This window comes from Saccopteryx bilineata, chromosome 2 (assembly GCF_036850765.1).
Source record: "Saccopteryx bilineata isolate mSacBil1 chromosome 2, mSacBil1_pri_phased_curated, whole genome shotgun sequence".
NCBI lineage: Eukaryota > Metazoa > Chordata > Mammalia > Chiroptera > Emballonuridae > Saccopteryx > Saccopteryx bilineata.
The window spans coordinates 82,307,661-82,333,291 of NC_089491.1; the positions used below are offsets into that span (position 1 = coordinate 82,307,661).

The 25,631-nt window shown below is 38.8% G+C and overlaps 1 protein-coding gene across 4 annotated transcripts in view; it reads left to right on the forward strand.

The window, feature by feature from the left end:
• FOCAD (focadhesin) overlaps positions 1-25,631 on the forward strand; it is a 334,210-nt gene that overhangs the window by 100,374 nt on the left and 208,205 nt on the right. For all 4 annotated transcript variants that reach the window (XM_066257344.1, XM_066257347.1, XM_066257346.1 and 1 more), the window contains exons 7-10: positions 1,407-1,611; positions 3,981-4,187; positions 11,612-11,699; positions 15,352-15,554. In XM_066257344.1, the coding sequence (XP_066113441.1) occupies positions 1,407-1,611; positions 3,981-4,187; positions 11,612-11,699; positions 15,352-15,554 (703 nt within the window). The remainder of the gene's footprint in view (positions 1-1,406; positions 1,612-3,980; positions 4,188-11,611; positions 11,700-15,351; positions 15,555-25,631) is intronic.

Below are 25,631 nucleotides of genomic sequence, written 5' to 3' on the forward strand. Positions count from 1 at the left end.
ATGGCTCTGACCCAGGATAAGTATCAGGGAAGGCCCTCAGGAAGTCCTTTTAAATGAGAGAACTAAAAGATGATAGAATTTAGGTGGAGAAAGGAACAGGAAAGGGAGAAAGGGGACGGTATGACAGGTAGAGGGAACAGTAAGTGAGAAAGAAGCCTGGATGACCTGGTGGGAGATCTGGAATTTCAGTGCTCAGCGGAGACTGGAGAAGACCAAGAAATGAGGCTGGAAAGACAATGGTGGCAAAATTATGCAGGGTTTGTGATTTGGGCTAAATATCTTAAGGATAACTTTTTAAGCTTGTTAATGACATGATGAAATTTTTATATTTGAAAGGTAATTTTGGCATTTTAGTGACTTTAGACTTGGAGTTATTGGGATATATTATAATAGAAAAATATGAGCCTGACCAGGCAGTGGCACAGTGGATAGGGTGTCGGACTGGGCCCTGGAGGACCCGGGTTCATCATCATCACTCTCCCTGCCTGTCTGTCCCTATCTGTCCCTCTCTCTGTCAAAAAAAAAAAAAAAAAAAAAAAAAAAAAAAAAAAATATATATATATATATATATATATATATATATATATATATGAAAGATTGCTAAGGTCTTCCTCCTTTGGGTAGGAATAGTTTAAGAGGAAGGACTTGGCAAATTACTTCATCTCTCTCTGCCTCAGTTTCTACATAGTGGGATATAATTTTTTTATATCATTTTAATCAAATGACTTTAAAGGCATGAAGTGCAGTTACTTGCACACAGTGTTAAGTTGACAAGTAAATATTAACTGTTATAATCTTCTTAGGTTGTCTGTCTTGCTTTGTTTTATGTAGAACCTCATTTATAGAGTTTTTCCCAAAATGCATGCCTATATTATATTCCTGGAAAATGGGTCCTGATATCTGTCATCCTGAAAAGGTTCTCAGATGATTCTAGTGTTCACTAAAGACTGATCCTGTAGATGCAGATGCTACTGTGATGTGCAGGTAGAGATTCTCTTAGTCCTGGCCATCGGGCTTGTGGTCTCCAGGTGTTGAGTCATTTTCTCCAGTGTACAAAGAACTGGTTGGCATATGTTTAGGTAGGTCATGGTGGAATAGAAGAATCATGCAAAAAAATTACACTTGACGGGTCCTGGCCGACGGTTTGGTTGGTTGGAGCATCAACCCGAAGCACAGAGGTTGCTGGTTCAATCCCCGGTCAGGGCAAATACAGGAACAGATCGATGTTCCTGTCTTTCTCTCTCTCTCACTCGCTAAAATCAATAAATTAAATTTTAAAAAAAGAGAAGAAAAGTTACACTTGATGATAATATAGTTTATGTTAGGTCATGAACTATTAATTGATTAATTGTCTCCTGCTTGATAGTTTAACTCAACGACTAGCTTCTGTGTTACATGATTTGCAGGTCAGAAGTTTCGTGCGTCCAAATACTGGCACCATTTCTATGGTATCTGTATTGTGAACCACTCCAGTTACAAGAATATACTAAACTCAGACTGGCCCTGCTAAAAGTCTTACTTCAACCCCGGGTTCTTTGTGACAAGGAACAACCGTCAATTCTGGAACAACAGATACTTCAGCTGTGTTGTGACATGGTTCCATGTTTGCAGGTAAGGCCTTTCTTCTTCCTTCACTAATGTAGCATCAGCAGGTGTTGGCTCTTACTGTTGTACATAAACATAAAGCATAATCTGTGTGACCTGGCAAGCTCAGGCACAGTCCTGGCTCTCGAAGTGCTTGCAGGCATTTGGAAATGATGAAGGAACCAAATCTAGATTTAACATTAATAATATGTACATTGTTAACTAAATTCAGTTATGTAAATCACCATAGTCTGTTTTGGGATTAGTAGGAATGAAAACTTTCCTTTGTTTAATAAAGGCTTCTCAGGGAAAAGAAGCTTGAATTGCTCCTTATGTAAGACATTGAGAGAGTTAAAAGAAAAAGTCCTTTTTGTGCAAATTAGAAAAATGTGTATCTCAGGGCAGATACAGCCCTGGGACACAGGGCTTGACCAACTGAGTGCTGGCTGAATTTCAGTTTCCACGTGTCCCCTTACAACATGTGTGGTGACGCTGATGGATTCTGCTTTTGAGAAGCCATGTTTAATAAGGGAGTTAAAACAAGTATATAAATTCTCATGATTCAAAGTACATGGATGAAAGATGTTTAACAGAGGTCTGGCTAAAATGCCTAGGGAGTTCAGGGGGTGATAAATTAGAGCTAATGTCTCTATGACTGGAGATGAAAAAAAAACCAAAACAAAAACTCCGGTTGCCAGTATGTTGTGATTTTAATGTAATGATTTATTTATCAGGGCATCCCATCCCATCATTGAGGTTTGTCCTTTGCCCCTTTGCCTCGAATCTCAGCACCATGCTGCTTAGCTGATGGAGAGAATCTGTGAATATTTATCAGAGTGACACTTGAGGTCACAGATAACCTGTTTTAAGTTTGTGTTAGCAAGGAATGACTAGAGTGAATCTTTCCTTGGTGACTCATAAGTTGGCTTTTCTGTAATCAAGGCAGAAAAAAGTTAATTAAAATGAATTCTCCTGTGGCTTTTCCAAAGCTTTTGTTTTGTGTGGGCAATATAGCAATGTCTAGGCAGAACATCTTGAACTAGGGTACTCTTTTTTTCACACCTTGCATGCATTACCGTGTTCTCTGCTCTTTGATAGATGTTTGTCTTTATCTTTGTGAACTTATATTGACAAGCCTAAATACTTCTTGAAGTGAGCTCTGTGGAATATTTCTGGGGATCTGTGGCTTGCTAATATAGTTGAGGTAGGTGAGGGAAAACACCCAGAATATATTATTTGAAACAAATAGAACAGCAATAATTACTTAACATATTGGCTTTGTTAGAATGAAGAATCCAAGCGTTAGGATATGAGCATCAATGTAATTCATTTTCCCATTGATTACAGGTATTTCTTATACTTTTTAAAAGCCAACCATTTCATGACAAATGAAATATTTTAGCGATAGGAAGCATGCTATTTTGCAAGGCAACTATTTCTTCTTCTTTTTTCCCCTTCTTTTCCAAGTGAGAGGAGGGGAGATAGAGAGAAACACTTCTGCATATGCCCTGAGGAGGATCCACCCAGCAACCCCTGTCTGGGACTGATGCTCAAATCAACTGAGCTATCCTCAGCACCTGGGGTCAATGCTCAGACCAACCGAGCCACTGGCTGCGAGAGGGGAAGAGAGAGAGAAAAGAGGGAGAGAGAGGAGATGAGAAGCTTTCCTCTTGATGAATTTAATAGACACAGACTCCTAACTGAAGCAAATCGTTCATTGTTTGTAATTTCTGGGAAATACCAGTTTGTCTACTAGCAGAACCATGTCCTTAATACCAACTCTAGAATTTTGATCAGAACAGCTGGGTTTGAATTGAACTGAGATTTCTTAAGAGCATCCAAGTCTTTCCTACCTAATACATTTAACTGTTGAGAATATATGCCACTATTTGAATATATTCTTTCTTATACCTGCTGAGTGTGGAAATGCTGTTCTCAGTTAAGGTTTTCTAGCAAATACCTTACCAAAGAAGGACTTAGTGCATTAGAACAACATGCTATCCCTTTATTACCAGGTAATTATGTTGCAGTTGTAGAAAGGAAATTTCCTTTGGAGAACTCAAAGCCAACTTTAATTTCCTTCAAGGTCTTTGCATTGTTTTGTAATTTGTCTTAAGAAATTTGCACTCAGAAACATTAGAAGAATAAATGAAAACAATTGGTGCCAGACAGCAGTAATAAAAACAGTAACAAATGATATTTTGCCTAATTGCAAAAGGAAAAGCAAGGTTGTATAGTTTAACCTTATTTGAGTCCTGTCCATTTCACCATTTCCTTAAAACTTTATATAGGTTTTTAGAGAAAAATATTTGATTGTTAACATTTCTTGTATAGCTTTAAAATATCCTTTAGTTTGACCATGATTGTAATATCATATAATTACTTTTTTAAAACAGATAAAAGATTTGATACAGACCACAGAAGTGATGCTGTTTCTCGAGGAACTATATTTAAGCCTTTCGCGTCATCCTGTTTTCTGGAAAAGTCAGCTTACCCAGCTGACTCTTCAGCTGCTGTGTGTCTGTGAAGTCAGCTTAAAGACTACTGGGGAATGCTCATCTTTAATTCACCTTTTGGAACACAGTGTTGAACTTCTGAAAGAGGTAAGGATAGTAAAAATTTTAGTATGTCATGTATCACTTAAGTGGGTCTTCTATAAAGGAGCTGGGTGGGTGTGTTCTTTTCCTGATCATATCAAAGGTGTGTTGCTACAGTTATCTTACTGCTAATATACAACTACTACTAATATAATTTATTATAAAAATGAGTCATTAAATACTCTTTACTGTATCAGTTAAGGATCTACCACTGTGGCATTTTTTTATTTATTCATGTAGAACACAAGTAATGAACATTTATTATGTGCCAGACCTGATGGAAGATATAGATAAAAACATACATTCTCTGACCTCGAGGGATTTGTGAACATGCAAATAAATAATTGTAATACAGTAAGGTAAATGCTTTTATATATTTAAAGAGCACAACTAAGGAAAGTAGGGCATGAGTTCAGATTTTAGAAGTCTGCATAGGAGTTTGCCTGACCCGCGCCAGAGGTGGGAAGGCCTTCCAGCTGCAGGAACAGCGGGTGCCCAAGCACAGAAACACAAGAGAGCAGCAGGCACTGCCTGTTCAGAAAACAAGGTTTAGAATGTTGTTGAAGGATTAAGGTGTAGGAGATGAGGCCCAGACTTGAGCTTGCATTTCGTCTTCTGGGTAATAGCATGCTATTGAATCTTTTAGCATTGTGTGTGGAAGGTCATTCTGATGGTCGAGTGAAGGAATGTTTAGAGCAGGGCAACATTTAGAGGGCAAGAGCAGGTAGGATGTCTTGGACTACAAGGGGTGCCACAACAAAATATCGCAGAGTGGGTGGCCTAAACAATAGAATATTTTCCTCTAGTTCTTTAGGCTGAAAGTGCAAGATTAGGGTGTTATCTGATTTGATTCCTAGCAAGGGCTACCTTCCTGGCTTTAGGCAGCTGCTGTCTTGCAGCATCCTCACATGGTAGAGTGAGAGCAAGAGTGAGCTCTCTATTGTTTATTCTTTTTTTTTTAATTGAATTCCAACTTATTTTTTTATTTTATTTATTCATTTTTAGAGAGGAGAGAGAGAGGGAGAGAGACAGAGAGAAAGAGAGAGAGAGAGAGAGAAGGGGAGAGGAGCTGGAAGCATCAACTCCCATATGTGCCTTGACCTGGCAAGCCCAGGGTTTCGAACTGGCGACCTCAGCATTTCCAGGTCGACGCTTTATCCACTGCGCCACCACAGGTCAGGCTATTGTTTATTCTTATAAGGACACTGATCCTACGGGAATAGGGTCCCACTTTTACAATCTCATTTAACGTTAACTGTATCTTTACTCCAAGAGTTACACTGGAAGATAGGGCTTCTTCAGGGGATGAATTTGAGGTTGGAAGGACACAATTCAGATCATAGCAAGGGGCTAATTAGGGAAATGAGAATGGGCAAAGAAAAATATAAGAGATGAAATCAATAGAGTTTTGTGGTTGATTAGATGGTCAAAGGGAGGGTTCTTGATAGAGTTTTAGCTTATATTTTGGACAACTGGTTAGTGCCATTCACTTTGAGAAATGGCAGCTGATGTTAGAGGGAAAATGATAAATTTGGTTTGAGATAGGCTTGGTTTAAGGCTCATATGGATCATAAATAGTTGGCTCTATGGTTTTGAAATTTAGAATAGAAGCCTACGTTAAAGATACAGATGTGTAGACATTTACTTTGACATTTGGGAGTTTAACTATAGGACTGCATGACAGGGCTTGCGTTGGAACTGCAGGGCCTGTTTATATTAATATTTGGAATGTATTGATAGAAGTCTGGGAAAGCATGGCTAGAAGGTTGTATGACAAGCAGAAGAGACAGATGACATGAAAATCAAGGGAAGGAATATCTCAAAAAGGGGAATGGTCAACAGTATCATGGAAAGAGGATTTGAAATAAGAGATGGAAGGTTGTACTCCTATGCAGAAGTAGAAGTTTATTGTTCGCATTAGAGGAAGCATTTTCAGTGGAATGATGATGATAGGAACCAAATTGGATTAAGAGAGTGAATAACAGGTGAAAAAATGGAGAGAGTGAATGTATTTTGGTGAAAGAAGGGAGCTGATGAAGGTTCAGCAATTCATTATCAGTTTGTCAATCTTGTGGTTAGAACGATTTTACATATACTAGAACTCTATAGATCATACTATTGTATATATTATTATATTATATAATGGTGTATTTATATTATATATAATATCATATATATTATTTATTATGTATAATAGTAATATGCACTAATATATAGTAATATATCTGTCATATGTTATATAATTCTTATATATTATATAAATATATGATAATATATCAAACCCTTTAGATGTATATCTATCTTAATATATCTATATAATTATAGATATATTATAAATCTATATAATTATGTTTATATATAGTTATACCTATTTGGTATATAATAGATAATATAAATAAAATATATAGAAAAATATAGATATAATATTTCATGAATAAATATTATATAGAAAATATATAACTAAATTACCAGTTGTGTGTTTTAACTGGACCTCTTATTGTTCCTTTGCGCTTGTACTAGATTTATTTGAATAGTGGACATAATTATCAATTATAATTTTACAGAGTTTAGCCCTTTTTATTATCATTCTCTGACCATCTTATTGTAGATCTACATCTCCCCTCACATACACATTTAGCATATATTTACTAAGCAGATTCCATTGCAAACACTTTGCTACAGATAATTAGGTGAAAGCAGATAACGTTTGTGAAGCTTACATTCCAGTGAAATGGTTCAAACTAATGTGCATAAAAATTATTAGGCTGAGTTTATTAAAATGCAAATGCCTGGGGCCTACCCCCAGAGATACTGAATTAGCAGGGCTGAGTAGGGCTTAAGCATCTGCATTTTAAACTAGACCCTCAGGTGATTTGGGGAGGGGCATATAAGGCAAACACCCTAGTAAGCATCACACGAATTGAATATTTTTTAAGCACCACAGTTTTCCACAAGTCTAGTCCTAATCACAACCTCCTCTGTCCCCTGACTATCCGGACTTCTATGGGAATATCTTTCTTTTTTTTTTTTTTAAATATTTTTATTTATTTATTCATTTTAGAGGAGAGAGAGAGAGAGAAGAGGGGGAGGAGCAGGAAGCTTCAACTCCCATATGTGCCTTGACCAGGCAATCCAGGGTTTTGAACTGGCGACCTCAGCGTTCCAGGTCAACGCTTTATCCACTGTGCCACCATAGGTCAGGCGGGAATATCTTTCTTAGCTTTAAAAAATAGATTTAATACCTAAATCAATATCCCTACATGTCGTAGTGTAGTTTTGGTGTGCATGCTTTTTTAGGAGGTATCTTTTACACTAAAGGTGGTCCCCTTTCATTTTCTCTCTCATTTTTTTCCCTTTTGAAGCATACAGAGTGGGGCAAAAGTAGGTATACAGTTGTAAGTATGCAAAAAAGTTTATTCTTGTATTACTTTTCATAATAACATTATATGTAAATTATTAGTTATTATATTATTTTTCATACAGACAACTGTAAACCTCTTTAGCCCCACCCTGTATGTATGGGAAAACCTGACTTCTGTGAGCTGCAGCATTGCCCATGTTGTGAATTCTGCTGATTGCATCCTCATGGTGCATTTGACATTATCTCTCTAACTCCTAATAAATTAATGGAACTAGGCACTGACAAGGAACAGTTACTACTAACATCATAAAAAGAGCAACACACATAATGTGCTTCTTGATGAAAGAACACACAAAAAACAAAACAAATCCTGAGATTGATCAAGCCTCTGTTGTCTGATTGGCCCAGCTTGGATCACTCAGCTGCCACCCGGGGACAAGGGAGGCAGCAAAGACATGGCCCTGGGTCCTAGTGTAAGCTGGGCTGCCGTCTCTGCTGTATCTGCTACAGATACTTAGCTCTGATGTAGCCTTTCTTACACCTTATAATTTCACTTAAAAGAAAAAGAAAAGAAAAACACCTTTTCCCAACTATCTTGTTCATAGCAGCATCCCTAGGCTCATTAGTGCCTGCTACATAAGTGGTGCTCAAATGTGTAGACACCAAGATTTGGTGCCATTAAAATTCCTGTTACGTCTGTGACTGAGTATAAAGGCATTTTCTCCTTTTTGAATATTTAATTTCCTTTTGTTGGCAGGTTCTGAATTATCCTAGTCTGGGTTCCTCTAAAAGTATACCCTGTTTCCCTAAAGACTAAAGCAAAGCAGACTCTGGGTTTCGACAAAGCCATGGCTGATGCAACAGGAGTTCATTTGCTATAGTGACTGCAGGAAGCAGATGGGAGAGAGACAAAAAGAGTGAAACATTAGTTGGAGAGGCAATACAGACATAAAGTTGGTCACTATTGCAAGCAGCCAGTTAGCTGCTTCATCCCACAGAATATTCTGAGAAGCCATATGAAATGTATGAGCACCCTCCTGAAGGATCCAGAATAAGGGGGAACATTCTTGGTTTGGGGCTTATGGTGCCTAACTGTCAAGGTTTGGTCGATGGGGCTTTACGTTCCCTGTGCTTTTGGGATTCTCACTGTCTGAGAAGGGAAGCAAGAGGAACTACAGCAGTGGTTATAGTATTTGAAGTGACACATGAGATGTCCAACACAGGCTATTATTAAAAGATCTCATGAAATGGTACCAATCTTTGGTGTCTTTTAAAAATCAATCAATCAAACAGAAAACTTGTAACCTCTCAGAAGTTAAGCAATTTAAGATTCTTTAATTGAATCTTCCACAATTACTTTTCTTTATTTTTGGCGTGTTGAACCTCCAACTCTTTCTTTCACCCTCTATCTGTACAGGCTAGCCTCGTTTATGCCTTTATGCCTTCATACCTTTAGGTTCACTCACTTAAAATGCTGATTTCAGAACCCTGAAAAGCTACTTTGTGATCCTTTCTGTGATACCTTGTATGAAAAAGGCTTTGCAGTGATAGCATTAGTATACAGTAATACTTTTGTTTCCCATCCTTTTAGTAGCTGGTAAATTTGAAATTCAAACTCCTCTGCTGGCTTTTATTTATTTATTTTTTATAGACATTTAGAATTTGAAATGAAATTGAGGAATAGATAATGGCAAAGAATAGTGTGATGGTATATACTAGAAGCATGTATTTTTTTTAAAAAAATGTGTTTATTGTTCTCAAATAGATAACAGTTGCTTCATGGTTCTCAACTGTATTTCAAAATAGTCAACATATATATGCTTCAGAACCACAAATTAGAATATACTATATTCAAATAAATTCACCATTTTCCTCTTTAGCTGTTTTTTTTAAGTTCATAAACAAGCACTTGAGAAGATTTTGCAGTTTAATTTCACTTTTAAAATGTTAAAACCAAGATTTATATATATATATTTATATAAATATTTATTAATTTGTGCCAGAATTGATAGCATCTCCAAGATTGTAACTTCTGAATGGCTCAGACTAATTTGTTCTTTCTCAAGTATTTCTTTAATGTAGTTCTACCTCACATATCCTTTTCTTTTTCTTGCATGTCTTCATCATGATTTGTATGTACTTCTGCTCTGCAGGCATTTCTGTAAGATTTCAGAGTAAAGTAATCTAGCGAAGTATGGAGAACCTTCTTTAGTTTCATAATATGTTAATGTTTTCTGTATTTAGAACAATCATATAACATGTCACTTGCATCTTATTTATTAAAACTTAATGTATACATCCTTTTTCACTTTTTCATTTTCATATATTTAGTGAAATTAATGATTTTAAGTTTCCATGGTTATTGCTTTGCTTTGCTGCATTTAAATATGCTTAATAAATTGCTGTAATTTAAAAATACTCTCTGCCTCCCTGGAAACTAATGTTTCTGTTGTTATAATATGATTTATTAAAATTTATGAAGTGTAATTTATTATGCAAGTTATATAGATGAATCATGTCTGTATTAGATAAGTAGACAATTGAGCTACTTTTCAGAAATAAAATATTCTTAAATTAAGGATTTCAGATAGTTTTCAGTGGCTTGCAAAGATTTACTGTTTTAAAAACTTGTGGCTCTGTAGTGTTCAGGTGTTATTCCTTTAAATTACCTTTTCATTTTTTTAGCTTATTATTTTTTGGGGCAGATATGCTAAGATTTTGGATTTATGTATGACTTCTCAAGCATTCACCAATTCTTCCTTTAGTAGACCAGGCTTACTATTGATTCCTTTAGTAGACCAGGCTTACTATAGATAATTTTGTATACAGCCATTCCATGGGGTCCTTTGAGGATTGTTTCAGGACCTACATGGATACCAAATTCTGCAATGCTCAAGTTTCTTATATAAAATAGTGTAGTTCTTGCATATAGTCATGTACATCCTCCTGTATACCTTAAATCATCTTTAGATTATTTGTAATACCTAATACAATCTAAATAGTTGTTATACTGTATTGTTAGGTAATAATAGAGAATAATGACAAGAGAAAAGTCTATACATATTTAGTACAGATGCAATTATCATAGGTCTAACAACATAGGACACATCAGCAACAGTGTAACATTTTTTAAAAGATATTTTTGATTTGCAGTTGGTAATCTGTAGTTGTAGAGTTATTAGAATCTGGATACAGAGTCCACTGATATGGAGGGACAACTGTAATAAGTTTATAATTTTCATGTTGAATATAGGGGGTCCTCAGGTTATGACAGTCACGACATATGACATTTTGAATTTATGATGCTCACTCCCATAAAAACTTTAAAAAATTGAGACCTGTTTCGGCTTACACCATTAACCTCATACTTACAGACCATGTGGGTGAACTAGTTTGGCTGCGCATGGCGGAAGAATACGCAGTATTTTTCTGTGGCTCAGTTGTGTCTTTATGTTCTAGATTATGATTTTACAACTGTGTTAGGATAGGTAAGTGACTTAGGCTTGGGTGTGTTTTGACTTACACCAAAATTCAGGTTACATCACTGTAGTGGGAACAGAACTGTGTCGTAACCCAAAGACCCCTGTATATTCTTCCTGGATACAGTTATTAAAGCCATGGCTCTGGGAACTTCCTTTTTTTTTTTTTTTTTTGTATTTTTCTGAAGCTGGAAACGGGGAGAGACAGACAGACTTCCGCATGCGCCCGACCGGGATCCACCCAGCACGCCCACCAGGGGCGAGGCTCTGCCCAGCAGGGGGCGATGCTCTGCCTCTCCGGGGCATCGTTCTGCCACAACCAGAGCCACTCTAGCGCCTGGGGCAGAGGCCAAGGAGCCATCCCCAGCGCCTGGGCCATCTTTGCTCGAATGGAGCCTCGACTGCGGGTGGGGAAGAGAGAGACAGAGAGGAAGGAGGGGGGGGTGGAGAAGCAAATGGGCGCTTCTCCTATGTGCCCTGGCCGGGAATCGAACCCGGGTCCCCCACACACCAGGCCAACGCTCTACCGCTGAGCCAACCGGCCAGGGCCTGGGAACTTCTTAACAACTCTTTTTGTTCTCTTTTTTTAGGATTTTCCTGTTGAACTGGTCATAATTGGAATAGCTTTACTACTTCTACAGACTCCAGCAAGTCAACAGAAACCACTGTTAAGTCTAGGTAAATAAATATGCACTCATTAGAGTAAAGAGTAATATAACATGAGTGTTGGCAGGATCATTTGAGCTATAGTATATATATCCTGTTATGCTATAAACTCTTGTATACTTTGAGTTTCTGTTCTGGAACTTTCATAATCATTATCAAATAGAACCTTTTTCTTTTTTTTTGTGACAGAGACAGAGAGAGGGACAGATAGAGACAGACAGACAGGAAGGGAGAGAGATGAGAAGCATCAATTCTTCATTGCGGCACTTTAGTTTCTCATTGATTGCTTTCTCATACGTGCCTTGACTGGGAGGCTACAGCAGACCAAGTGACCTCTTGCTCAAGCCAGCGACCTTGGACTCAAGCTGGTGAGCCTTGCTCAGATGAGCTCACGCTCAAGCTGGTGACCTCGAGGTTTTGGACCTGGGTCCTCCACACTCCAGTCCGATGCTCTATCCACTGGTTAGGCGAACCTTCTTTTTCCTGTCCAATAAGGTATTACCTTGTGCGAGATTCAGTATACCATAACTTACTATTTTGGCCATTTGTTAGGACCTTATACTCTAAATCATGTAACAATGACAATGGCAGCTATTCAGTAGTACAACAAATTCAGAATCAATAGCATAAAATCCTTAAAACAAAAGTTTTGCATTTGTATTTGATTTTAAGGCTATATACCCTTACTATCCAAAACTCTTGTCACATTGGACAAGATTTAATTTATGGTTACTGTAGCTAGAATAAATGAAACATAACATTCTTCTGACTTTTCATTATGATTTAAAGAAAAGTGGAGAATAAGATTAAAGGGAGACAAAAATGTTCTATTTAAGAATAATGTAAAGACCCAAGGTGGCCTATTGGCAAATAAGTCACACCTTTTTATTTATTTTTATTTTTGTTATTCATTTTTAGACAGAGAGAGAGAGATAAAAAAGAGAGAGAGAGAGAGGGAGAAAGAGGTGGGGAGAAGCAGGAAGCATCAACTCTCATATGTGCCTTGACTAGGCAAGCCTGGTGTTTCAAACTGGCAACCAAGTGTTTCTAGGTCAACGCTTTATCCACTGTGCCACCACAGGTCAGGCAGGGCACACCTTTAAATGCAGCTCTTACATTAATATTGCTTGACTTTATTTGGTCCAGTGTAATCCATGTGGTAATGGAGGTTCTGTCTAAATTATGTTGTATAAGTGTCATGATACATGGATACATTTCCACCCTCAAAGTTTTTTATTATTATTATTATTATTTTTATTTACTGATTTTAGAGAAACATCAATTTGTTGTTTCACTTATTTATGCCTGCACTAGTTGACTCTTGTATGTGCGCTGGCCAAAAATCGAACCCACAACCTTGGCATATGGGGACGATGCTCAAACCAACTGAGCTACCCTGCCAGGGCCTCGCCCTCATTTAAAAATGTGCTTGAGGTAAATACCAATTGTGTAGTTTATTATTCTGGGCATTTAACTCGTGATTTTGAGGGTGAATTGCTCTTGTATTTATATTGTATTTGGGAAATGGATTTAGCACATGGAGGAGGACCCTTGGCTCTTTGTCTTTGATGTCTACCCTGCTTTTGCCTATTGGCCTTATGCTCATTTGTGCCCTTCTCCCTAGTCCTTTTCTGAATTACTTTTGCCTTTTTTTTCTTATAACAGTGCACCCCTCATATGTATAATTTGCTAGTGCTCCTACTTCAGACGGCCATAGATTTTTTTTTTAAAACAGCTTTATTGAGATATAATTTATTTACCATAAATTTTATTATATTTAAGTGTAGAATTAAGTACCTTTTTATTAAATTTACAGAATTATGTACCAAAACCACAATATAGGTTCAGAACATTTCCCTCACCACTTTTTCCTGCAATTAAAAGAAAAAAGATTTTATCGATTGATTTTACGGAGAGAGGCCAGGTGGTGGTGGTTGAGGGGATAAGAAGTATCCACTCACAGTTGCTTCACTTTAGTTGTTCATTGCTTGCTTGCCTTATGTGTCTTCTCATGGTAATGGCAGGATTTCAAACTGGTACCTCAGTGTTCCAGGCCAACACTTGATCCATTTATTGCACCACCGCAGGTCAGGCCCCTGCAAAGTTTTTGTGCCCACTTACAGTTAATTCTTATTCCCACCCTTAGCTCCAGACAAACACTAATGTGCTTTTTGTCTATATAAATTTGCCTTTTGTGGCTATTTTATATAAATAGGTTTTGTTTTTTGTCAAAAAGAAATTCCAGAGCTGTAGAGAAATTGCATTTTAAATTCTGAAGCTGCACTGTTTTATTGCTGTTCATGTATAATAGGATACTGTAGGTTCAAACACTGCAAAACTTTATTTGTTGGATAGCAGACCATTTTGTAAACCACTGTGAAGTTATCTTAGTTAGATTGTATAAATTATATTAAACACTACTGAGCCAGCACATCTTGTTGAAAAGTAAAGAACTGTTATTTTCTATATTGAGGATGAGTGTTCAAAGAAATAAACAACCAAGAATATATCAATTATTTCAAATATGAAAAATGCATAGCATAAATATGATATTATGCTTCTTAATTATTAACCCTTGATTGTAAATAACAATTATAAAAGTGTCTGGAAGATTTATAATAGAGTATATAAATATTTGTATTATGTGCATTTCCTGCTTTGTTAAAGATAACAAATTTTCATGATATCTCAATTATGAATTAAGACTAATATTTAGGGAAAAAAATATAAATTAATAGTGTTAGAGAAACAGGTATTTGTACTTCCTACTATAGTCAGGTTTGACTTCCAGGTGATTTAATCATAAAATACTGACAACTCACATGATTTAAAACTTGTAGATTTTTTTGTTTTTGGTATAGTGCAGATATCAGCTCATTGCTTTGATCATCTAGCTCAGAAGTCTAGGAATAAAATCATTCAGAAAATTAATGTTCATTCATTAACCATGGGAAAACTACATTTATGCCTTAATTCATTGTTATTAGTCTAGTGGAGACTCTAATGAAGCTAAGTCATTGTTGTACATTTAAATCATTTATTGTACATTTGTACGTATGGTTCTGGTGTAGGTTGAGTTTACGTGTTACAAAAGGAATCATTTGCAAAAGTGGGTTTGACTGCTTTGCTGGTTATGGACTTTGAGACTTTCCTGATCGGCTTCTTCGTGATTAAACTGGAAAGATAGCCCTGCTTCGCCTTGTTTACTTACTAATCTCTTCACACAGTTCTCAGCTGGGTTTGTAAGGGAAGGGCAGACGTTGGGCTTGCTCTCCCCTGATTAGGAACTCTGTGGTCTCTTGGCCCTGTTTGTTGATGTAAGGAGAAGGATCTGACCAAACAAGGACAAAAGTTAAATTATATTTTAAAGAAATTTATACTGATCCCAAAAAGAATTGATTTGTACTTTATGATATACAATACGTATTTTTTCTAAGACTTTCATCAAGTTTTCAGTTATACACAGAAACAACTTGTTTTAGATACTATTTAATATTTATGTTCCTTTTATTTCTAAAAAGATGAGATTTATTATCTTAGTTATATGTCTGACCCACTTGCAATCAGCTAAGAATACTTCTTGCACATTACCCTTAAACAAAATAGCATTTTATTTAACCATGGTATTAATTTTAAACACATGAATTATTGTTTTGATGAATAGCTTTGAAGCTCCTGTCTTTTGCTGAGGGTCAGAAAGTTCCAAAGTCATCCTTGCTGCTAGTAATGCCAGTTCTTCAGATATTATCTTCTACTGCCTTGGACAACTGCATATCCATGGATGAAGACAGTCCCTCGAGGCAGCAGTTGGCTCTAAAACTTTTGGAAATGGTACAGCAGGAGTGTTACAGAGATGAGCACCAAAAGGTAATGAAGTTCATCCTTGTTTCTCTGAAATAAAGGTAAAGTGGTAATGTGAGATTTATGTCTCTGCAGTATCCTCTCTTCCTGATGAAGCATGTATTTGGGCTTAAACCCTATCTTTGTGAGCTTTACCATATTGTCAGGCATTTGTGTAGATGTTAGCATATTTTTCTGGACAGTGAAAGGGGAGTGTAGTCCTGTTGTAGAATAAGTTTTGGAAATGCCGTATAATCTTTTTTCCTCTTTGAGTTTCCAGTGTACATCAGTAGTTAAAGGTACCAAAGAATACTGCAGAAAAGGAACTAGTTCTATTTAACCTAGTGCTTTTCCCACTTATTTGAGCATGGACTCCTTTTTTTCTTGTCATACTGTTCAATAAATGCAGCATATTGCTGGACCTGGGACAGTCCACCATTGGAAATCTCCTCAAATGCCTGGAAGTCCTGGGATCTGTAAGAACTAAGACTTCATTTTTGAGTATGGGCACCTTAGGCCACATTCCCTGGCATGCGGGGTGTCGGCGTCTCCTGTGTGTGCCTCTGCTCTGCTGCCTTGACTTGGAAGACCTGGCAGGCCTGTCACACCCCATTCTTCTTTCTGCCTACTAGGCATTCCTGTTCTGCCTTGTCAGCCCCACTGTTTCAGTTACTCTTTACATTATTACATTGTGAATGTGTGGGTATTGCTAGCTTCTAGACCTATATTGGTCAGACTTTTTCTCTTTTGCTATTTCATTTTTGCCTTCATGAAACATTACTTCCCAACTACTACTTTTATGAGGATTGAATGAGGATACAGTAAGATAAAACTGGTGAAGCATCTTAAGTCTCTAGGGACAGAGGAATTACTGTACATAAATGCAGGCTAGTGCCATAGTTGTTTCATTTGCAAAAACCAGATACCTCTAATCATGTATTGTTAAATGTTCTAGCAACAAAAGTGCAGGCATTGGTTATTCATTGTTTGAGCATACAGCAGAAACTAGCCTGTAGACAGACGGAATGTATCCTATAGCTTCCAAAATCCTGATTGTTTGGTGGAAACTTTAAAACTTGAAATATTTCACCAATTTGCATTAAGAGAAGGAAGATCTTGTGTCCAACGTAATAGGAATGCAAAATATGGACAAACATTTCTAGGAACTTTTTACCTTCCCTCTCCACGTCTCTATGCAGAACAATAGTTGGATTCTGAATGGTGTTGGGAGCAGGACAGGATATACTATTTTTAAGAATTCTGTTCTTTACTAGATGTGATAAATGAATTCAGCAATGGGACAGGATATTCAGAAATCAGTAGCATTTTTATACACCAATAATAAACTGTCTGAAAAAGAAATTAAGAAACAATCCCCTTCACTATGCAACAAAAAAAATAAAGTACCTAGAAGTGAATTGAACCAAGGAGGTAAAGGACTTGTATATGGAAAATTTTAAAACATTGATAAAAGAAATCAAAGAAGATACAAACAAGTGGAAGCATATACCGTGTTCATGGATAGGAAGAATGAACACCATTAAAATGTCTATATTACCCAAAGTAATTTATAAATTCAGTGCAATTCCTATTAAAATACCAATGACATACTTCAAAGATATAGAACAAATATTCCAAAACTTTACATGGAACCAAAAAAGAACACGAATAGCCTCAGCAATCTTGAGAATAAAGAATAAAGTGGGAGGTATCACACGTCCTGATATCAAGTTATACAATAAGGCCACTGTACCCAAAACAGCTTGGTACTGGCATAAGAACTGACATACAGATCAGTGGAACAGAACAGAGAACCCAGAAATTAGTCCACAGCTTTATGGTCAATTTATATTTGACAAAGGAGGTAAGAGCATACAATGGAGTAAAGACAGTCTCTTTAACAAATGGTGTTGGGAAAATTGGACAGGTACCTGCAAAAAAATGAAACTAGGCCCTGGCCGGTTGGCTCAGTGGTAGAGCGTCGGCCTGGCGTGCAGAAGTCCCGGGTTCGATTCCCAGCCAGGGCACACAGGAGAAGCACCCATCTGCTTCTCCACCCCTCCCCCTCTCCTTCCTCTCTGTCTCTCTCTTCCCCTCCCGCAGCCAAGGCTCCATTGGAACAAAGATGGCCTGGGCGCTGGGGATGGCTCCTTGGCCTCTGCCCCAGGCGCTAGAGTGGCTCTGGTCGCAACAGAGCGATGCCCGGAGGGGCAGAGCATCGCCCCCTGGTGGGCAGAGCGTCGCCCCCTGGTAGGCGTGCTGGGTGGATCCTGGTTGGGGCATGCGGGAGTCTGTCTGACTGTCTCTCCCCGTTTCCAGCTTCAGAAAATTAAAAAAAAAAAAAAATTAAACTAGACTACCAACTTACACCATTCACAAAATTAAACTCAAAAAGGATAAAAAGACTTAAAGGTAGGTCATGAAACTATTAACATCTTGGAAGAAAACATCTGTTCCTTTAAATCATGAGTGATATTTACTGAGGATTACTCTAATTCTAGTACTTCAATGTTCAGCTTACTATTTGCTCAGGTGTGTGAATCTTATCAGCACTAATAGTGAGGCTTTCTTTTCAGTAGCTGGGCTAGTTGGAGAAGGTGGGAATACTTTAAGGTTGTAAATACTACCTGAAGATGGTGTGCTGCTTTGAGGCTGTGAGTACATATATAATCATGCTTTTTAAGAATCTAAGCCACAGTTTATTTTTGGCTTTTCTTTTGTGCTTATCCTGGATTCTGTATTCCAGATATACCTGTAAATTTAAAACGTCCCAAACCCTCCAAGTTTTTTCCAGCGTCTTAGGTTTTTTGTCTAGTCTTAGCCTAATCAGTGGTCAGCAAACTCATTAGTCAACAGAGCCAAATATCAACAGTACAGTGATTGAATTTTTTTTTGAGAGCCAAATTTTTTAAACTTAAACTATATAGGTAGGTACATTCCTTATTGAGGTAGTGCCTGCACGTGGTATTTTGTGGAAGAGCCACACTCAAGGGGCCAAAGAGCCGCATGTGGCTTGCGAGTCAGAGTTTGCTGACCCACTGGCCTAACCTATTTGTTCTTTAAGACCCAGCTAAATGTTCTCAGCTTTCCTGAGTGAGAATTACTCTTCCTTGCATCCCTACTTCTGTACTCAATAATATTATGTCCTAATTTTGGGGATTACATAGGTGTACCACCACCTATGCTATGAGCTCACTGAGGAAAGAATCTTGGCACTTTTTATGCTTTATGTTTATTTTCTAAACATGTTAATATTTAAATTGCAACAATTATTGATATTTTATAATTTTTTCTACCTTAAGTGTTTCTGCTTTGTCTTTTTCAGCTGACCATAGAGAAAATTAAAAAATATTTTAGCCAGTGTTAAATAAAATATTTATCTATTTTGTACATACTGAAATAGATTACATCCTAGCTTATATCTGACCCATTGTTTACCAGTTATAGATAGTCATTCAGTAGACTTCTTTTTGATGAGGAATGTGTGCTTCTGGTAAGATTATTTTACCATCTTGATTTTTTACCTTTTCTTTTTTTTACAGAGACAGAGAGAGAGTCAGAGAGAGGGATAGAAAGGGACAGACAGGAATGGAGAGATGAGAAGCATCAATTATTAGTTTTTCGTTCTGCATTGCGACACCTTAGTTGTTCATTGATTGCTTTCTTTTTTTTTTTTTTTTTCCTCATTTTTTCTGAAGCTGGAAACAGGGAGAGACAGTCAGACAGACTCCCGCATGCGCCCGACCGGGATCCACCCGGCACGCCCACCAGGGGCGACGCTCTGCCCACCAGGGGGCGATGCTCTGCCCATCCTGGGCGTCGCCATGTTGCGACCAGAGCCACTTTAGCGCCTGAGGCAGAGGCCAAGGAGCCATCCCCAGCGCCCGGGCCATCTTTGCTCCAATGGAGCCTTGGCTGCGGGAGGGGAAGAGAGAGACAGAGAGGAAAGCGCGGCAGAGGGATGGAGAAGCAAATGGGCGCTTCTCCTGTGTGCCCTGGCCGGGAATCGAACCCGGGTCCTCCATACGCTAGGCCGACGCTCTACCACTGAGCCAACCGGCCAGGGCCTGATTGCTTTCTCATATGTGCCTTGACCGCAGGCCTTCAGTAGACTGAGTAACCCTTTGCTTGAGTCAGTGACCCTGGGTCCAAGCTGGTGAGCTTTTTTGCTCAAACCAGATGAGCCCGCGCTCAAGCTGGCGACCTCGGGGTCTCGAACCTGGGTCCTCGGCATCCCAGTCCAACACTCTATCCACTGCGCCACTGCCTGGTCAGGCCCATCTTGATTTTTTAAAGAAAGATGTGGGTCAAATAAGTTTGCAAATATGATATATATGTTTGCTCACTTATAGTTTGCATTGGGTGTGGGGGACAGGCTGCAAGCAGGCAAGGTCCTTATAGCCTAAGGCTTAGTTTTAAGATGAAGCCTTTCCCATCCTTTTAATACTAAGATCTTCTCAACACTAAGCTTTGTGTTCTACCCTTGACAGTTGCATGATATGAGGTGGTGCACTCTTATGAGGAATCCCATTTATGCCTCAGATAAGTGGTTTTGTATCAGAGACTTCCTTATTTGTAATATATTGGTTTAAAGGCTTTAATTTTCTACCCTATAAAATGAGGCAGACCAGGAGAGGAAAATGGCGACAGAGTAGGTGGATGTTACAACTCCCACCTCCCAGAACTAAAGTAGATTACATCTTAACTTAGGAACAATCATCTTGAAAAACCAACTTTGGACTAAACTACGAGGAATCTATAACCAAGCATCACCAAAGGAACCACACTCAACCGGTAGGAAAGGCGGAGACGTGGAAAGGACTACCCCACTCCTAGGAGTGAGCAGTGGCCTGGAGAGTCTCTCACAGGACTGGGGGGTTCCAGAGTTGTGGACCCCCAGCCCTAGAACTGGAGCCCCAGCCTGGAGCCCCAGAGACTAGAGCAGGTATATGGACAGTATTTAGCTGAAAGAAGAGCCAGGTTACTGTTTGTGAGAGACAGATAGAACTTTCAGATCCAGGCTCCATCCTAAAGGGTCCGCACAGAAAACTTCATTCACAGCCACTTACCTGGCACTCCAGGAGCGGGGAGCGCCAAGAGGACTGGAGTTGCGAGAGGAGAGTGTAGTCTTTAGGAGCACAGGGAGAGACTGTGGGGGACAGGCACCCTGACCTCAGTACTGGATCACACCCCAAACCTAAAGTGCCCATTCTTCATGGGAGAACCAAGCCAGCAAAGGGAAGCAATTACCCCACCCACCAGAGGCTCTCCTGCTCCAGTCAGTGTAGAGAGACACAAGCAGGGAACGAATCAGGGACACAGGATTTGAGTGCTGAGATCTGGACTACATGGCCTCCCCAACCTGCTGAGTACCCTACAAAGGGCGGGAGAACCCAGCTGCGGCTGTGACTGCACGTTTGACCTGCAAGGTGGTTGGGGAAGGGCAAAGCAAAGCAGCCTGCATGTGGTGGTGGCAGGAGGTGGAGCCTGAGGGGCCAGCCTCGTGCCAGTGAGGGCAGAACCCAGCATGGCAAGGAGTCCCCTGCACCAGCGTGAGGCAGACCCCAGAGAGGTCAGTCATCTTCTGTGCCATGGGTGGCAGAGCCCAGTGAGAGGTGCTGCAGGCCCATGGGGACTGAATCCAGGTGGCCCATGTGGTGATGGTGAAGGGCAGAGCCCAGAGAGGTGTCCTGCATGCCCACAGGGGGGGGGGCAAGCTTGGAAAGGCAGCCCATGCACCTGTGAAGGGTAGAGCCCTGTGACCTGTGCTGCGAAGGAGAGGGGAGGCATCCAACACAACTGTGGAGCAGCCTGAGCTGGCTGAAAACTTCCCCAAGTTGATGCAGGAGAAAGCCACACAAGTTCATGAAGCAGAGAATCCCATTAAAGTGGAAAGCAAAGAGACCTATACCAAGACACATCATAATTAAAATACCAAAGCTAAGAAATAAAGAAAAAATACTAAAAGCTGCAAGAGAAGAGCAGCCAATCACCTATGAAGGAACCCCCATAAGAATGACATCTGATTTCTCAACAGAAACACTTGAGGCCAGAAGGGTATGGTAAGAAATATTCAAAGTAATGCAGAACAAGAGCCTACAACCAAGACCGCTTTATCCAGCAAGGCTATCGTTCAAAATTGAAGGAGAAATAAAAAGCTTCCCAGTTAAAAAAAAACCTCAAGGAATTCATTACAACCAAATCAATGCTGCAAGAAATGTTAAGGGGCTTGTTGTAAACAGAACAAAGGAGGGAAAATCTAGTAAAAGAGGAATGTAGATTTAAAGAATAAAATGGCAATAAACAACTAATATCAATAACTTAAATGTAAATGGATTAAATGCTCCAATCAAAAGACATAGGGTAGCTGCATGGATAATAAAACAGGACCCGTACATATGCTGTCTACAGGAGACCCCCACCTGAAAACAAAAGATGCACATAGACTGAAAGTAAAGGGATGGAAAAAAAATACTTCATGCAAATGGAAATGAAAGAAAAGCTGGGCTAGCAATACTTATATCTGACAAAATAGACTTTAAACAAAGGCTATATAGTAAGCGATAAAGAAGGTCACTACATAAAGACGAAAGGAGGAATCCAACAGGATGATATAACCATTATAAATATCTATGCACCTAATATTGGAGAGCCTAAATATATAAAGCAGATTTGGATGGACATAAAGAGTGAGATTAGCCCTGGCCGGTTGGCTCAGCGGTAGAGCGTCGGCCTAGCGTGCAGAGGACCCGGGTTCGATTCCCAGCCAGGGCACATAGGAGAAGCGCCCATTTGCTTCTCCACCCCTCCGCCGCGCCTTCCTCTCTGTCTCTCTCTTCCCCTCCCGCAGCCAAGGCTCCATTGGAGCAAAGTGGCCCGGGCGCTGGGGATGGCTCTGTGGCCTCTGCCCCAGGCGCTAGAGTGGCTCTGGTCGCAACATGGCGACACCCAGGAGGGTCGCAACATGGCGACGCCCAGGATGGGCAGAGCATCGCCCCCTGGTGGGCAGAGCGTCGCCCCTGGTGGGCGTGCCGGGTGGATCCCGGTTGGGCGCATGCGGGAGTCTGTCTGACTGTCTCTCCCTGTTTCCAGCTTCAGAAAAATGCAAAAAAAAAAAAAAAAAAAAAAAAAAGAGTGAGATCAACAGCAATACTATAATAGTAGGAGATTTCAATACCCCACTAACATCAGTAGATAGATCCTCGAGAAAGAAAATTAACAAAGAAACAGCAGACTTAAAGGATACACTAGATCAACTGGATTTAATAGATATCTTCAGAACCTTTCACCCTAAAGCAGCAAAATATACATTCTTTTCAAGTGCTTATGGTACATTCTCTAGGATAGACTACATATTAGGATACAAACCGTGTCCTAATAAATTTAAGAAGATTGAAATCATATCAAGCATCTTCTCAGATCACAATCGCATCTTCTCGGATCACAATCACATGAAACTTGAAATCAAGTACAGTAAAAAAACTGAAAAACACTCAAAGACCTGGAAACTAAACAGCATGTTATTAAATAATGAATGGGTCAGCGAGATCAAGGAAGAAATAAAAAATGTTTTTGAAACAAATGAAAATGAGCATAGAACAACTCAAAATCTGTGGAACGCAGCAAAAGCAGTCCTGAGAGGGAAGTTCATGGCATTACAGGCATACCTTAAGAAGCTAGAAAAAGCTCAAATAGGCCTGACCTGTGGTGGCGCAGTGGATAAAGTGTCGACCTGGAAATGCTGAGGTCGCTGGTTCGAAACCCTGGGCTTGCCTGGTCAAGGCACATATGGGAGTTAATGCTTCCAGCTCCTACCCCCTTCTCTCTCTCTGTCTCTCCTCTCTCTCTCTCTCTGTCTCTTCCTCTCCTCTCTAAAAAAATGAATGAAAAAAAACTCAAATAAATAATTTAACCCTGCATCTAAAAGAACTAGAAAAAGAACAACAAGTAAATTCTATAGGATGTAGAAGGAAGGAAATAAAGATCAGAGCAGAAATAAATGACATAGAGGCTAAAGAAACAATATAGAGGATCAATAAAACCAAGAGCTGGTTCTTTGGATAGTTAAACAAGATTGATGAACTTTTAACCAGACTCACCAAGAAAAAAAGAGAGAGGACTCTAATAAATAAAATTAGAAATGAGTGGAGAAGTAACATCTGACACAGCAGAAACACAAAGGATTGTAAGAAAATACTGGTGTACAGAAGAACTGTACACCAAAAAATTAGACAACCTAGGTGAAATGGATGAAATCCTTGAAACATATAATCTTTCAAATATCAATTTGGAAGAATCAGAAAACCTAAACAGACCGATTACAACAGATGAGATCAAAACGGTTATCAAAAAAAATTCCAACAAACAAAAAGACCTGGGCCAGATGGCTTCACAGGTGAATTCTACCAAATATTCAAAGAAGAATTAAGTCCTATCCTTCTTAAGCTATTTCAAAAAATTTCAGAGGAGGGATAACTTCCAAGGTCCTTTTATGAGGTGAGCATAATTCTGATTCCAAAACCAGGCAAAGACAATACAAATGAAGAAAACTATAGGCCAATATCCTTGATGAAAATAGATGCTAAAATTCTCAACAAATTATTAGTAAACCGGATCCAGCAATACATGAAAAAAATCATATATCATAATCAAATGGGATTTATTCTTGGGAGGCAAGGCTGTACAATATTCACAAATCAATCAATGTGATTCATCACATAAAAAGAAGGAAGAGTACAAATCACATGATAATATCAATGGATGCAGGAAAAGCACTTGATAAAATCTAGCACCCATTTATGATAAAAATTCTCAGCAAAGTGGGAATACAGGAAACATACCTCAACATTATAAAGGCCATCTATGACAAACCCATAGCCAACATCATATGCAATGGGCAAAATTAAAAGCAATCCCCTAACATCAGGAATAAGGCAGGGGTGCCCCTTTCACTACTCTTATTCAACATAGTTCTGGAAGTCCTAGCCACAGCAATCAGACAAGAAGAAGAAATAATAGGTACCCAAATTGGAAAAGAAGAAGTAAAACTATCTATTTGTAGGTGGTATGATACTGTACATAGAAAACTCTATAGTCTCAGTCAAGAAACTACTGGACTTGGTAAATGAATTCAGCAAGGTTACAGAATATAAAATTAATACTCAGAAATCAAAGACATTTTTATAAACCAACAATGAACTGTCTGAAAGAGAAATTAAGAAAACAATCCCCTGACCTGTGGTGGCGCAGTGGATAAAGTGTTGACCTGGAAATGCTGAGGTCGCCGGTTCAAAACCCTAGGCTTCCCTGGTCAAGGCACATATGGGAGTTGATGCTTCCAGCTCCTCCCCCCTTCTCTCTCTCTCTCTGTCTCTCTCTCTCTCCTCTCTAAAAAAAAAAAAGATTTAAAAAAAAAAAAAAAAGAAAACAATCCCCTTCACTATGCAACAAAAAAAATAAAGTACCTAGGAGGAATTTTAACCAAGGAGATTAAATACTTGTACTCATAAAATTATAAAACATTGATAAAAGAAATCAATGAAGATACAAACAAGTGGAAGCATACACCTTGTTCGTGGATAAGAAGAATAAACATCATTAAAATATCTATATTACCCAAAGCAATTTATAAATTCAATGCAATTCCTATTAAAATACCAATGACATACTTCAAGATATAGAGCACATATTCCAAAACTTTATATGGAGCCAAAAAAGAACACGAATAGCCTCCGCAATCTTTAAAAGGAATAATAATTGGTGGTGTCACACTTCCTGATATCAAGTTTTAACAGTGGTCCCCAACACCTAGGCCACGGACCGGTACTGGTCCATGGGCTATTTGGTACCATTCCCAGAGAACGAATAAATAACTTACATTATTTTCATTTTATTTATATTTAAATCTGAACAATGTTTTATTTTTTAAAAAATGACCAGATTCCCTCTGTTACATCCATCTTAGACTGACTCTTAATGCTTGTCTCGGTCACGTGATACATTTATCCATCCAACCCTAAAGACTAATCCATGAAAATATTTTCTGACATTAAACCAGTCTGTGGCCCAAAAAAGTTTGGGACCACTGAGTTATACTACAAGGAC